At 43.3% G+C, this 14,181-nt stretch overlaps 1 protein-coding gene across 6 annotated transcripts in view; it reads right to left on the bottom strand.

Moving 5' to 3' along the window:
• The window catches only part of UBE3A (ubiquitin protein ligase E3A), a 75,209-nt gene that overhangs the window by 35,669 nt on the left and 25,359 nt on the right, over nucleotides 1-14,181 (bottom strand). For 2 of the 6 annotated variants that reach the window (XM_070751001.1, XM_070751000.1), the window contains 3 exons: nucleotides 13,033-13,147; nucleotides 11,533-11,585; nucleotides 6,741-6,785 (listed from right to left, as the gene is read on the bottom strand). In XM_070751001.1, coding sequence (XP_070607102.1) covers nucleotides 6,741-6,742 — 2 coding nt within the window. In that variant the 5' untranslated portion in view covers nucleotides 6,743-6,785; nucleotides 11,533-11,585; nucleotides 13,033-13,147. Of the gene's footprint in view, nucleotides 1-6,740; nucleotides 6,786-11,532; nucleotides 11,586-12,521; nucleotides 12,640-13,032; nucleotides 13,148-14,181 lie in introns of those variants that run through there. The other 4 variants (XM_070750998.1, XM_070750997.1, XM_070750995.1 and 1 more) reach the window with 3 other exon arrangements.

Below are 14,181 nucleotides of genomic sequence, written 5' to 3'. Positions count from 1 at the left end.
ATGCAAATAATAACAATAAAGACAAAATCACCACCAGTCAATTGCAAAAAGCATCCTTACTTGGAAGAGCTTATCTCTTGTCATAACACCTTTAACATCACCAGACAACATCATGGACATAAACTGTTTCAACTCCTACCCTCGAAACGTCGCTACAGAGCACTACACACCAAGACAACTAGACATAAGAACAGTTTTTCCTCGAACGCCATCACTCTGCTAAACAAATAATTCCCTCAACACTGTCAAACCATTTACAAAGTCTGCACTACTAGTTTTTTCTCATCATTCCTATCACTCATTTCCTCCCACTTATGACTATACTGCTACCCCCCTGACTGATTTGTTTAACCAATCCCTGTTAACAGGAGATGTTCCTGAGGATTGGAGAATGGCCAGTGTTGTGCCTATCCACAAGAAGGGCAGTAGAGAAGAAGCTGGAAACTACAGGCCAGTTAGCTTGACATCAGTTGTAGTTAAAATGATGGAGACTCTACTCAAAAAGAGGATAAATCAGCATCTAAAAAACAATAACTTATTGGACCCAAATCAGCATGGCTTTACTGAAGGCAAATCGTGTCAGACTAATCTCATTGAGTTCTTTGACTATGTCACAAAGGTGTTGGATCAAGGTGGTGCCGTGGATATTGCCTATCTGGACTTCAGCAAAGCCTTTGATACGGTTCCACATAAAGAGCTGATAGATAAATTAGTGAAGATTGGACTTAATCCCTGGATAGTTCAGTGGATTTCAAGCTGGCTGAAGCATAGACATCAGAGAGTTATTGTTAATGGCGAGTATTCTGAGCAGAGACAGGTTACAAGCGGTGTGCCACAAGGGTCTGTTCTGGGTCCTATTCTTTTTAATATGTTTGTGAGTGACATAGGGGAAGGTTTGGTAGGGAAGGTTTGCCTATTTGCCGATGACTCTAAAGTGTGCAATAGGGTTAATATTCCTGGAGGGGTCTGTAATATGGTAAATGATTTAGCGTTACTAGATAAATGGTCAAAGCAATGGAAACTGCAGTTTAATGTTTCCAAATGTAAAATAATGCACTTGGGGAAAAGGAATCCTAAATCTGAGTATTGCATTGGCAGTTCTGTGTTAGCAAAAACTTCAGAAGAGAAGGATTTAGGGGTAGTGATTTCTGACAGTCTCAAAATGGGTGAGCAGTGTGGTCGGGCAGTAGGAAAGGCAAGTAGGATGCTTGGCTGCATAGCTAGAGGTATAACAAGCAGGAAGAGGGAGATTGTGATCCCCTTATATAGAGCGCTGGTGAGACCACATTTGGAGTACTGTGTTCAGTTCTGGAGACCTCACCTACAAAAAGATATTGACAAAATTGAACGGGTCCAAAGACGGGCTACAAGAATGGTGGAAGGTCTGAAGTATAAAACGTATCAGGAAAGACTTAATGAACTCAATCTGTATAGTCTGGAAGACAGAAGGAAAAGGGGGGACATGATCGAAACATTTAAATATGTTAAAGGGTTAAATAGGGTTCAGGAGGGAAGTGTTTTTAACAGGAAAGTGAACACAAGAACAAGGGGACACAATCTGAAGTTAGTTGGGGGAAAGATCAAAGGCAACATGAGAAAGTATTATTTTACTGAAAGAGTAGTAGATCCTTGGAACAAACTTCCAGCAGACGTGGTAGATAAATCCACAGTAACCGAATTTAAACATGCCTGGGATAAACATATATCCATTGTAAGATAAAATACAGGAAATAGTAAAAGGGCAGACTAGATGGACCATGGGGTCTTTTTCTGCCGTCAGTCTTCTATGTTTCTATGTTTCTATATGATTTGTTGCTTGTATTCATAAAATATTTTTATTAAGTATTGTTTCCTCATCACTTATTTGACTTCTATGACAATCATTAAGTGTTGTACCTCATGATTCTTGACAAATATTATCTTTGTCTTTTATGTACACTGACAGCATATGCACCAAAGACAAATTCCTTGTGTCCAGTCACACTTGGCCAATAACAAATTCTATTCTATTCTATAGGCTCACCTTGCACATACTTGCTAGTCGTTCTGACTCTAGGGGTTGGTACTCATCTTCATTTTTAAGCCGAAGAGCCAATGCTCTTCTGATTACAATTCCATGGCCATGTGGCCCGCATGACTAAATGGCGAAGGCGCACGGAACGCTGTTACCTTCCCAACAAGGTGGTCTCTATTTTTCTACTTGCATGTTTACATGCTTTCAAACTGCTAGGTTGGCAGAAACTGGGGCAGGAGCTCATTCTATTATGTGGCGCTAGGGATTCGAACCACCAAAATGCTGATCAACAAACTCAGCGTGTTAGCCACTGAGCCACCATGTGGGATTAGATTAGATTTTCTAAATTGGTTTCTGAAGAGGGAATATCAGATGAAGATAATTTTTGATTATCATAATTTTTAATACAGGCTTATGTACATTTGTTCAGTAACTGTTCAAAGCTACGGTGGCATTGAAAAAGAAATGGAAGTATGACAGGTTCTCAAAGTTCTGGCCATCATCGGTTCCCTGTGTCATGTGATTACCATTTGTGAATTTCCCTGCTGGCTTCACACAAGGAAAATCATCTGGGAAACTATTGTGGTTGGCTCTGGGCCAGCACCTACCCCAAGGACTGTGGGGGTGGATGTGGGTGAATGCTCCCAGTGTCAGAGGCCAGTTTTACTGCCGACTGCTTCTGACAGTGAAGAGTCTGTAGCTGACAGTGCAAGTGAAATGGGATCCTCAGAGGGGGTAATGGCAGACAGCCCATTAGTTAGTCGCCCCGTGAGTGATTAATCATCGTTATCATCACTGGATTTGGAAGGAGAGACATTCATTGATGTGCACAGATGCAGGGCAATGTCTAGGAAAGAGCAACTGCGTAAATACTACAGGAAATACGGGCGATCACCTGTGGCTGGGTGTAATTAGACTAATTGGGGGCTGCTGTTAAATTGTCAGCGTTCTGGCCTCTGGATGTGGAAGTTTATCCGTTCGGTGAGAAAGAGACATGTATTTTTGTATCAGGATTCTACAAGGACTCTCTTTGAACTGTTTCCAGAACTTTTGAACTAAATCATAGTCAAGTTTGTGACTTGAGAACTCTTGAAGGAGAGTGGCAGTGACTTCTTCACAGCTGCTAGTTATCTGCTTTGTGTTGGTTTATTGTTCTTCACAGCATTCAAGGCGGTTGCTTTGAAGGTGAGCCCTTTGGCTCCTATTTTACTTTCGATAAAAACAGTGTTGTTGACTATACAACTCTGTGTGTCTGAATTCCTACCTTTGAACTTAATTGAGGGCTCGTGCCGAGAAGCCCGGCAGAAGAGAAGCCAGCAGGGAAGATTTTGCAAATTGCTCTGGTGTGTTGTTCCCATTTGTTCTCATGCCCATACAACCCTATACTTTCAGTCTCCACTGACTCTCCGTGGATCTGATAACCCAATGACTACTTGCACTTAAAAGTTAGATTAAAAACCACTTAGCATTACTGCAGCCATTCTCTGGAATAAATACATCCATGTAGGTTAATCATGGTAACTGGAATCACAATTCCTATAATTTAGTGATGCAGTAATGTCATTTTGCCTCACTGCTTATTGATTTCTGTCATTAACCTAACCAAGATAAGAGATTGGGTCTACTTCAACATCTCCCATCATCTATCGCCTCCAATTTCTGCCATTTTGGCCGCTCTGCCCTCCATCACCTTCTGCCCTTGGCTCTCCTTGCCTTGCCAGTCTAATGGACTTTCACCAAAACATGTTTAGTTTGGCCCTGCCACTCTTGTCCAAATAGCATGCAGTCTTCTTGCAAGATTTTGGAAGGTTTTGAAGTCTTGCAAGAAGGCCAGATGTCTTGGACAAGGCTACACAGAGCTCCAGGAAGAAGGTTTGGCACAGCCAGCAGGATCTTGTGAAGGGCCAGGCTAGGTGTACATGATCAGCAGTAGGAAGAAGAAAATAAAGGTCAGTGGACAGCAAAATAAGTGGGGTGGGGCCCAAGTCAGAAAAGTATAGGGAGACAGGCAGTGAAGTGTAAGACAGCCAAAAGAGCAAAGAGATAGATGGGTGGGGGGAATTAAAGTACTCTTTGGTTGGAAGGGCAGTTGGGTTGCCAAGCACCCAAATTTTGATCACTTGATTCTGGAGGCATTGCAATATCTAGAAATGGGTATAACTACCATTTATTCAGTTGCACTGTAACTCTGAATAGCTGCTGAACAAATATCACTAAGCAAGGCTACTTGTAATTGTTTTGAACATCTATATGCCCAAGTCAGTGGTTTATTAGAACTACCATAGAAGAGTTTTGAATCAAAATGGTTCAAATCTGAGTCAAATAATATTCTTTGGTTTGAAATATTATGTGATTTTTGGTGTTCTAATAGTCATGCCAACTCTGAATTAGCTTTATTTTATTCTATAGAGAAAATATATTTTCCTGGCATTTCATTTTGTAGTATTTAAAGTGTGACACATTAAAATTAAAGCACGCTATTGTCTAACTGTGTACCAATGAAATTGATTTTATTTGATAGCTGTTTAAAATATAATTAGATTATAACCAAATCTCAGTTAAATAATAAACAATTTATTAAGCTAATGAAATATGAGAGTCATTCTTTTGTACTAACAGAAAACTGCTTTTGCCATGAGACAACAAAAGCATTTACTCATTGCATATTATTATTTATGCTTCTTAAAGAAGAAACATTTAAAGTTAAATCTCTGGATGAAAAAATTTAACTACTGGCAATGCTTTAGGCATGCTCTTGAGGGATACAGATTTAATTGCTACTAATTATAGCTTAGGAAACTCAATGGCTCTGAAATAGAATTTTTATTGCATTTTATCATGCAACAATATTTAGAAAAGGAAGAGAATTTCCGTAATTTTTAGACAATTAAGACATGTAGTTCTCTATTAGATGCACTTTAGCAAATAAAAAAGGTATTAGATCAACCATTTTCAAGAAATGCATTCTAAATTATGTATTTCACATTTGTAACTGAAGATGTTGACAAAGATGCTTTTCTACAATAACTGAGATGTTCTGTCTTAGGAACTGTGTTTGCAATTAATTTTATAAAATTTTGGTAGAGTATATTGATGATGCACAAAGCAAGCTTGGTTTATCTTTTTTCATTCACTGAGAGCACAATTACAGCTTACTTAAACTTGACAAAAATCCAACCATATAGTGCAATTATATATATTTTGTAGCATTTTTCTAATGCTACAATTTTAATAGCGAACTTACTTGTTGGTTACAGCTTGTTTTTCTGACAAATTTGAATAAACTGGATTAATTAAGCCATTAAGCTTCTGATAATATTAGATTCATAATTAAGTTATTTTAAACTCCAAATAATGAAAATCCAGCAGATATTATTTTATTGGATATTGAGAATGTTTTGATGGAAGACAAAAATATCAATTGTATCATTATTCAAATTATGCCATTTATATACACCTGAATTAAAGAGGCTCTTGAGTTTAATGGACTCCTTTCTCTCAAAACTATCAGTTAAATCAAGGTTGAATTGTAGAACACCTTAAATTTAACTTTAAGACTAAATCTATATTGTTGGTAAATCTGTAGCAATGGATGTCTGAAATATGTTCTATTTAAATTACTCTTTTTTGGATAAAAAAAATCCAGTCATTTTTTTTTAAAAAAACCTGTTTTTCTTATGATGAAGTGTACCATGATCTTTTCTTCTTTTAATTTTAAGATCGTGTTGTTAATAATTTTATGTATGATATTACTAAAATGCCCTTTAAGCTTCAAGAGTTTGGAAATATCCAAGTTATGGTTAGAAAACAGGACACGGCTCAAATGTAGATGCACCTAATGAGTAGTAGGAAACTATGGCTGTTACAAAACAGCTTACTTTACTGGTTTGAAAGTGGAGAATTAACAGTACTAAAACTACCATAGGCGCGCCATCTGAAGCTACTCATGTTGTATTCCTAAGATTGCAGCTGCTACAGAATGAAGTGGTTAGGCTTCGAAGAGGATGCCTGACTATCAATACCTTATTCCACTTATGAAGTAATTGCAACAGCTGCCTATTTAACTACATGTATATAATTTTGAAACAATTTGATGTAGGAAACTATACACAAAGATTTCACATTTGTATAAATTGTAGGACTGTGCAGAACCTTCAAAAGGAGATCTGCACCTCTTTAGAAGGACTTGTATAAACCCTAATAAATTGTACACTTTAATTTCAGTTAAAAGGGTTCAATAGGACATTGAATATTACTCAAGCACTAAACTATGATGTTATATTTGAATATATAACTTTCTGAAAGCTGGATATTTTAGCACAGTAGAATCCTTAATATCTTTATTATCCATAATAATCCTTAATTATTATGGGCATTATTTCTGCCATTCTGCTGGGAGAAACAAGCTTTCCAATTAGAAGAAGAGGATGGATTTATACCCACTCCTCCATTTCTCAAATCTTGTCCAACATCATGGGGACTCTCTGGAATAAATTTTGGAGCACAAACAGGGAAGATAGTGGGAAGAAATTCAAGGAAAATTCTGTTGCATAAGCAGCACCCCATTAGATAAAGTTGAATACAGTACTATATGGTTTCAATGCTGAGTAATTTCTCTGAAATACAATTTAAAGGTAGTTGTTACAAAACTGCCATAACACAACCCTGATGTTGCATCTGGCTTAAACACACAAATGCATTCTTTAGTAATGCTATTTATACTTACATTCGGCTAGTTTCAATGTTTTCAGAGTGAGGTTCTCCTGGTGATCTGAAATGTTTAAATAAAAACTTAAACAACTTTGCATGTAGGTTTGAAGAATGTGATATGGCTCTATATTATGTGATGTTAATGCTTCACTAATACCTAGTTTTCATAGGAAAGATGTTTACAAATAAGGATGCCTACAGCCAGGAGAAGCATAAATACAAGCTCTGGTCATATTGCTTACAATTAGCTGCTTTAAATATTGTTTTATAAGGCAAATAAAACTTGTAAAAAAAGAGCTAATGAAAACTTCTAAGTATGGACTTTAAATTTCAGAATATATCAATTTTTCTCTTCTCAACTGCAAAGCTTCAGATCCATGGACGTTAGTTGATTATATACAAATATTATGTCATTATTTGAGGCAAAGTTCAGCCCAACTGTTTATTTGAATAGTACAGTGATCCCTCGAGTTTCGCGATCTCGAGCTTCGCGAAACGCTATATCGCGAGTTTTCTACCCGGAAGTAACACCACCATCTGCACGCATGCGTAGATGGTGGAGTTTGCATTACCGCCGGGCAGATCAGCTGCTAGGCGGCCAAAGGAACCTTCCCTGGGTCTTCCCGCCGGCATGGGAGGCTTCCTAGCACCCCCCCGAACCCCCAACCCGGGTTTGGGGGGGTGCTAGGAAGCCCCCCATGCCGGGGGAGACCTTTTAAAACACCCGTGCCGCTTCCCAGCTGAGTCCTGAAGCCAAGCGCAGAAGTTCCAAAGGCGCTTGGCTTCAGGACTCAGCTGGGAAGGGCGCGGCTGTTTGAAAAGGTGGCAGTCGGCCTGGGGGGCTTCCCAGTACCCCCCCCCAACCCTGTCTCCTGCCGCCGGTTTAGCCAGGAGAGGAGCGGCAAAGTGACTTGGAGGAATGGGAAACTCAAACCGCCCAGTTTCAGCTTTCCATTCCTCCACGTCACTTCGCCGCTCCTTCTGGCTGGTGGGGGGGGGGAGTTAGGAAGGTTCTACTTCTCCCCCCCAGCCAAAAACTCAAAGCCTGTCTCCTGCCACACAGTTTAGCCAGGAGAGCAGCGGCGAAGTGACTTGAAGGAATGGGAAACTCAAACCGCCCGGTTTCAGCTTTCCATTCCTCCACGTCACTTTGCCGGGGGAGTCTGGGAGGGAAGATGACGCGCCGGCAGCACAGGGGCGAGGGGTGGGAGGCAAAGCTCTGCGGGTACAGCCCCTTTCGGCCAAGCCTCCCCCCCCCCCCGCCAAGCAGCCAGGGAAGCCGAGCCGGGCGTGACGGCGGCGGCGCTGCTGCTCCGGTCGCCCGATCGTGTCCTGCCTCCTGCGCCGATGTTCCACGCCCGGCTCGGCTTCCCTGGCTCCGTGGCCGGGGAGGCTTGGCTGAAAGTGGCTGGAGCCGCAGAGCTTTGCCTCCCCCCCCCCCCTGTGCCGCCCGCGCGTCATCTTCCCTCCCAGACAAAAAGGCCACCCTTCGGCTCTGCAGTTCCAGCCCCTTTCGGCCGAGCCCACCCGGCCAAGGAGCCAGGGAAGCCGAGCCGGGCGTGGCGGCGGCGGCTTCCTTCGGGGGCAACGCCAGCAAGAGGGTCTTCGCCCTCTTGCTGGCGTGCGTGGGCGGTGGGGAAGACCCTCAGCTGCTAGGCGGCCCAAGGAATCTCCCATGGGTCTTCCCCACCGCCCACGCACGCCAGCAAGAGGGGGAAGACCCTCTTGCTGGCGTTGCCCCCAAGGAAGCCGCCGCCACCACCGCTTCTTCTTCCTTGCGCCCCCCGCTGCCTCTCCGCTCTCTTGGGTGGCGGAGCGAAGGAAAACAAAAAGTTTCCCTTTCTGCAGCTCCTGCCTCCCGCCCACCCAAGACAATAAGAGCGGAAGAAGACCCTCTTCTCCAACACGCCCGGAGGAAAGCGGGGGGAAGGGAGGAGAGAGAAGGAAGCCAGGCACGAAGAGTGTCCCTCTTGCTGGCGTGCGTGGGCGGTGGGGAAGACCCTCAGCTGCTAGGCGGCCCAAGGAATCTCCCATGGGTCTTCCCCACCGCCCACGCACGCCAGCAAGAGGGGGAAGACCTCTCCTCCCTTCCCCCCGCTTTCCTCCGGGCGTGTTGGAGAAGAGGGTCTTCTTCCGCTCTTATTGTCTTGGGTGGGCGGGAGGCAGGAGCTGCAGAAAGGGAAACTTTTTGTTTTCCTTCGCTCCGCCACCCAAGAGAGCGGAGAGGCAGCGGGGGCGCAAGGAAGAAGAAGCGGTGGTGGCGGCGGCTTCCTTCGGGGGCAACGCCAGCAAGAGGGAAGATGACGCGCGGGCGGCACAGGGGGGGGGGGAGGCAAAGCTCTGCGGCTCCAGCCACTTTCAGCCAAGCCTCCCCGGCCACGCAGCCAGGGAAGCCGAGCCGGGCGTGACGGCGGCGGCGCTGCTGCTCCGGTCGCCCGATCGTGTCCTGCCTCCTGCGCCGATGTTCCACGCCCGGCTCGGCTTCCCTGGCTCCGTGGCCGGGGAGGCTTGGCTGAAAGTGGCTGGAGCCGCAGAGCTTTGCCTCCCCCCCCCCCTGTGCCGCCCGCGCGTCATCTTCCCTCTTGCTGGCGTTGCCCCCGAAGGAAGCCGCCGCCACCACCGCTTCTTCTTCCTTGCGCCCCCCGCTGCCTCTCCGCTCTCTTGGGTGGCGGAGCGAAGGAAAACAAAAAGTTTCCCTTTCTGCAGCTCCTGCCTCCCGCCCACCCAAGACAATAAGAGCGGAAGAAGACCCTCTTCTCCAACACGCCCCGAGGAAAGCGGGGGGAAGGGAGGAGAGAGAAGGAAGCCAGGCACGAAGAGTGTCCCTCTTGCTGGCGTGCGTGGGCGGTGGGGAAGACCCTCAGCTGCTAGGCGGCCCAAGGAATCTCCCATGGGTCTTCCCCACCGCCCACGCACGCCAGCAAGAGGGGGAAGACCTCTCCTCCCTTCCCCCCGCTTTCCTCCGGGCGTGTTGGAGAAGAGGGTCTTCTTCCGCTCTTATTGTCTTGGGTGGGCGGGAGGCAGGAGCTGCAGAAAGGGAAACTTTTTGTTTTCCTTCGCTCCGCCACCCAAGAGAGCGGAGAGGCAGCGGGGGCGCAAGGAAGAAGAAGCGGTGGTGGCGGCGGCTTCCTTCGGGGGCAACGCCAGCAAGAGGGAAGATGACGCGCGGGCGGCACAGGGGGGGGGGAGGCAAAGCTCTGCGGCTCCAGCCACTTTCAGCCAAGCCTCCCCGGCCACGCAGCCAGGGAAGCCGAGCCGGGCGTGACGGCGGCGGCGCTGCTGCTCCGGTCGCCCGATCGTGTCCTGCCTCCTGCGCCGATGTTCCACGCCCGGCTCGGCTTCCCTGGCTCCGTGGCCGGGGAGGCTTGGCTGAAAGTGGCTGGAGCCGCAGAGCTTTGCCTCCCCCCCCCTGTGCCGCCCGCGCGTCATCTTCCCTCTTGCTGGCGTTGCCCCCGAAGGAAGCCGCCGCCACCACCGCTTCTTCTTCCTTGCGCCCCCGCTGCCTCTCCGCTCTCTTGGGTGGCGGAGCGAAGGAAAACAAAAAAGTTTCCCTTTCTGCAGCTCCTGCCTCCCGCCCACCCAAGACAATAAGAGCGGAAGAAGACCCTCTTCTCCAACACGCCCGGAGGAAAGCGGGGGGAAGGGAGGAGAGAGAAGGAAGCCAGGCACGAAGAGTGTCCATGAGGGGGAAGAGACCCCCGCGCCGGGCAGGCCCACCGAAGCGGGAAGAGGGGGCGTGCGCCCGGGCCTGGCTAGAGCGCTTGATCTGCGGGCGCCTTAAAAGGGGGTGTGGACTCCTGGGAGACCTTGGCGGTGGAAGGGGACACACTCGAAGCCTCAGCCGCCTGTCATAAGCGTCCTCTGAGGGAAAAAGAAAGAGTCCGAGCTTGCCGTCCGGAAACGTTGAAGCGCCCTCACAAGCAAGAGGGGGAAGACCGATGGAAGGTTCCTTGGGCCGCCTAGCAGCTGATCTGCTCGGCAGCGCAGGCTGCTGCTGCGCTGCCGAGCAGATCAGCTGCTAGGCGGCCCAAGGAATCTTTCATGGGTCTTCCCCTCTTGCTGGCGAGGTGAGCGGGCGGGCAGCGGACAAGTGGCGGGCAGCGGGCTGGCGGTGCGGAAGTAAAAACACCATGGAAAAGTGGCACGCATGCGCAGATGGTGTTTTTACTTCCGCACCGCTATATCGCGAAATTTCGATTATCGCAAGGGGTCCTGGAACGGAACCCTCGCGATAATCGAGGGACTACTGTACTACAAATGAAGCAATGAAATTTGTTACCTAAGAATATACAATGTGGGATGTGGGACAGCTGTTTCAAGTGCAAATCAAGATAAAACAGCCACAGTTCCTCTTTTTGCCTTGCCTTTAAGGTTTTAGGGGCTAGAACTGGAAATGACGTATTCTTTAGCAAGGAGAATCATGTTAAATAACTTTTTTAAAGAAATAACAGAAAGCTCATTATTAATATACTTTTGCCTACAGTTTGTTCAATGGTAGATAGTTCCAGCTTTTCAAAAGTATTGTGTATCACATGGTGAAAATAGTTCATGTCTATACTGTATAATGAAAACTGGGATCTATTTGGGCAACTGTAGTAAAACTTTGAAAGGTTTGTTAAATCTAACACTAAACCTGAGAAAGAAAAGTCATCCAGAAGCATTCTGAACAGAATAAAAAAATGTTGAGATTTCTGAAATAATATGATGATGTATATGTGACTGGTATATTTTTGGATAAAATGAGCTCCAAAATTCCAACAATTTGATTTGATGCTTAAAATTAATTTTTAATAGTTATAAAAACTAACCTTTCATTCTCATTGATCTGGTTAGTGTCTCCTAAATAACAATTTCGGTCCAGCTGTAAACAACAAACAATGGTTTGCCATAAACCAGGGCTCAATTTCAATGCTGAAGGGAAGATGAAATGTAAAACCCTTGAGGTCCTTCCTAGATAACTCACTATGCATTAAATGTGACTTTGGTCATGTTTGAGTCAATGACTTAGCATACCAATATTATTTTATTTTATTGGACATTTCAATTTCAAAAATGGGGTGGATTTGGTGACCTAAATAAATCTTAATTTTCAGCTTTTTAAACAGCACCAGCAGATTCTTATTAAAGTATACAATCTTCCAAACTTAAGTTTGGAATATATGTGTACTCTGTGTTTTATTGGCCATAATATCCCCTTTTTTCTTGCTTTAATACTTAGTCTGATGAAGAGTATTTGAGAACACAAAAGTTTAGCAACTATTTTGTGTCATTTCGGCCTAGCAATGGTATCGTAAAAAAAAAAAATACATGACATTTTATTTTTATATCCTAAATGCTTCTTCAAAACCTCTTTTCACAGAGCATCAAATATGCCTTTGATTCAAAGATGTATTTATTTTTCTTGTTAATCCGTAAGTATCAACTGAGCTGAAAAATAATTTCCATGTTACAAAACAAGTATTTTGTTTTGTTTGTCTTTTTAAATTTTTCAGAAACACAGCTGACCTGGTTTCATCATCAAAAAATGCAAAATTATTGATTTTATAAACTGTTTAAATTAATGCCGATCAGCCTCGATGTTTCCTGCAGGGCAGTTGTATGAAAGCTTTGAAATTCTAAAAAATTTGTTATATTAAGTAATCCAGAAAGAAGTACAGCACTACAGAGTAATCAAATGTTCAGCATAAATCACTTGCAAACCTTTTTAGATATTATGTATTTAATATAATTTTTATCACAAATGCTTTAAATTTTCAGCCCTGAATTATACTGCAGAAAATGTGATCACAACACACACCCACTAATCTGAACACTGCAGCATGAACTAGCAATTTCAAATGGTGGCTCACTTCCAAAAACCCTCGGAGCAACTTCTCCATTCTGCAAGCCACTCCTTTTACCTCCACTGTAACTCCCTAGGAAAGAAAAAGCAAAGGTATGCAAGTTTGCTGCATTTAGCAAGATTACCAAGTTTCCTAACAAAACAAAATTTTAAAGCAAAAGATAAAATTTGTTTGTTATATGAAGGAGTTTTCTCTTTAAAAAAGGTTCAAACAGATTTAGACAGTGGTGGGTTCCACCAACTATATGGTGGACTAAGGTAAGTATCTTCCAATGATAATTCTGACATGATAATATTTTAAATATTATCATGAACATTCAAAATTATACAAAAAGGGATTGTCATCTCTAATTTACTTGCCTTGATAGTGTCCTCCTAAAGTTTAGTAATTTAATAGTTATGAAAGCAGTTGATTTGTATTTAAAATATTTGTTTTATAAAGGTTTTGCTTTATCTTGGTATTTACCTTTTACAAGCTGTGGCCATTCGGTGACATTAGGGTGATCACAATTTTGTGTCGTTGATTAAAAATACGTTCTCCCCAATCCTCTTGTATTGAGCCAAGCATAGGCTTAACAGTGCTAAATAAAGAAAGAAATGGTAATTAATTTATATACTCTGTATCCATTTCCCTCCCAATAGTTCAGTTTTTAAGAGCTATTTTGACTTCTATAATCAACTCTAAAATTGTTCAAGAATATTTGTCAGGTCAGTAAAAGCCATTCCTGACAGAGGTCATTTTGAAAACATGATTAGTTCAACATTTTGTATCTGCAAAATTCTATAAAGATCTGAAGCCTGCTCCTTTTGGTATACAAATATGTAAAAGAGACCTAGTCGTTGCTATGATACAGTAATGCCATCTACAGCATCTGTAAGTTGACACCATATAAAGAGGTCCAAATACATGACAATTAACTTTTGCTTTCCTGCATAATCCCATTTGTACAGCAATATAACTGCTGAAATCAGTTTAATTCAATTTTGTACAAAGATTAAGAAGGTGAGTTTAATCATTAATTGATTTGTGATTTTCTGGCTAGAGATGAACATTTTCCTTGACTATGTAATAAATCCTAAAGAGGATAGGTTTATGTTCTATAAAACAGAATAGTACTCATTTATCCCATATCCTATAATAATCTGAATCCTATTTCCCTTCAAATGATTTATTTCAATGCAGACTCCTTGCAAAGAACTCTGGACACACGCTAAAATCCAGAATGTAATAACTGGTTTAGCTAAGATGACTGAACTGATCCCTTGTGGAAATCACTGAGTGTGAATTCTCTGATTTTTTCCCTTTATTTCTCATTGCAAGAAATTCCTTCTTATATCTAAAGAATTAGCTTCATTGGCATAATAAGACCTTTTCTAATAAAATTAAAATCTTCCTTACGAAAAAGAGTTAAACAGCTGTCTTTTGAGTTTCAGAAACTTTGTTTCTTAAAGTTTTATACGTTTTGGCAGGAGGATAAAAAAATATATTTTTATTTTGTTAGAATTGAGCTGAACCTATTTTTGCTGGAGAAGCTACCAGTATCATAATGTTCTCGCAATCATATGTTTGGCAACTGGCTTACAATTATGAATACAGCATCCTATGTTCACATGA

Source organism: Erythrolamprus reginae, chromosome 4, assembly GCF_031021105.1.
Source record: "Erythrolamprus reginae isolate rEryReg1 chromosome 4, rEryReg1.hap1, whole genome shotgun sequence".
NCBI lineage: Eukaryota > Metazoa > Chordata > Lepidosauria > Squamata > Dipsadidae > Erythrolamprus > Erythrolamprus reginae.
Note: the sequence above shows the minus strand (reverse complement) of the source record. Positions and strands in the feature narration are given on the sequence as shown.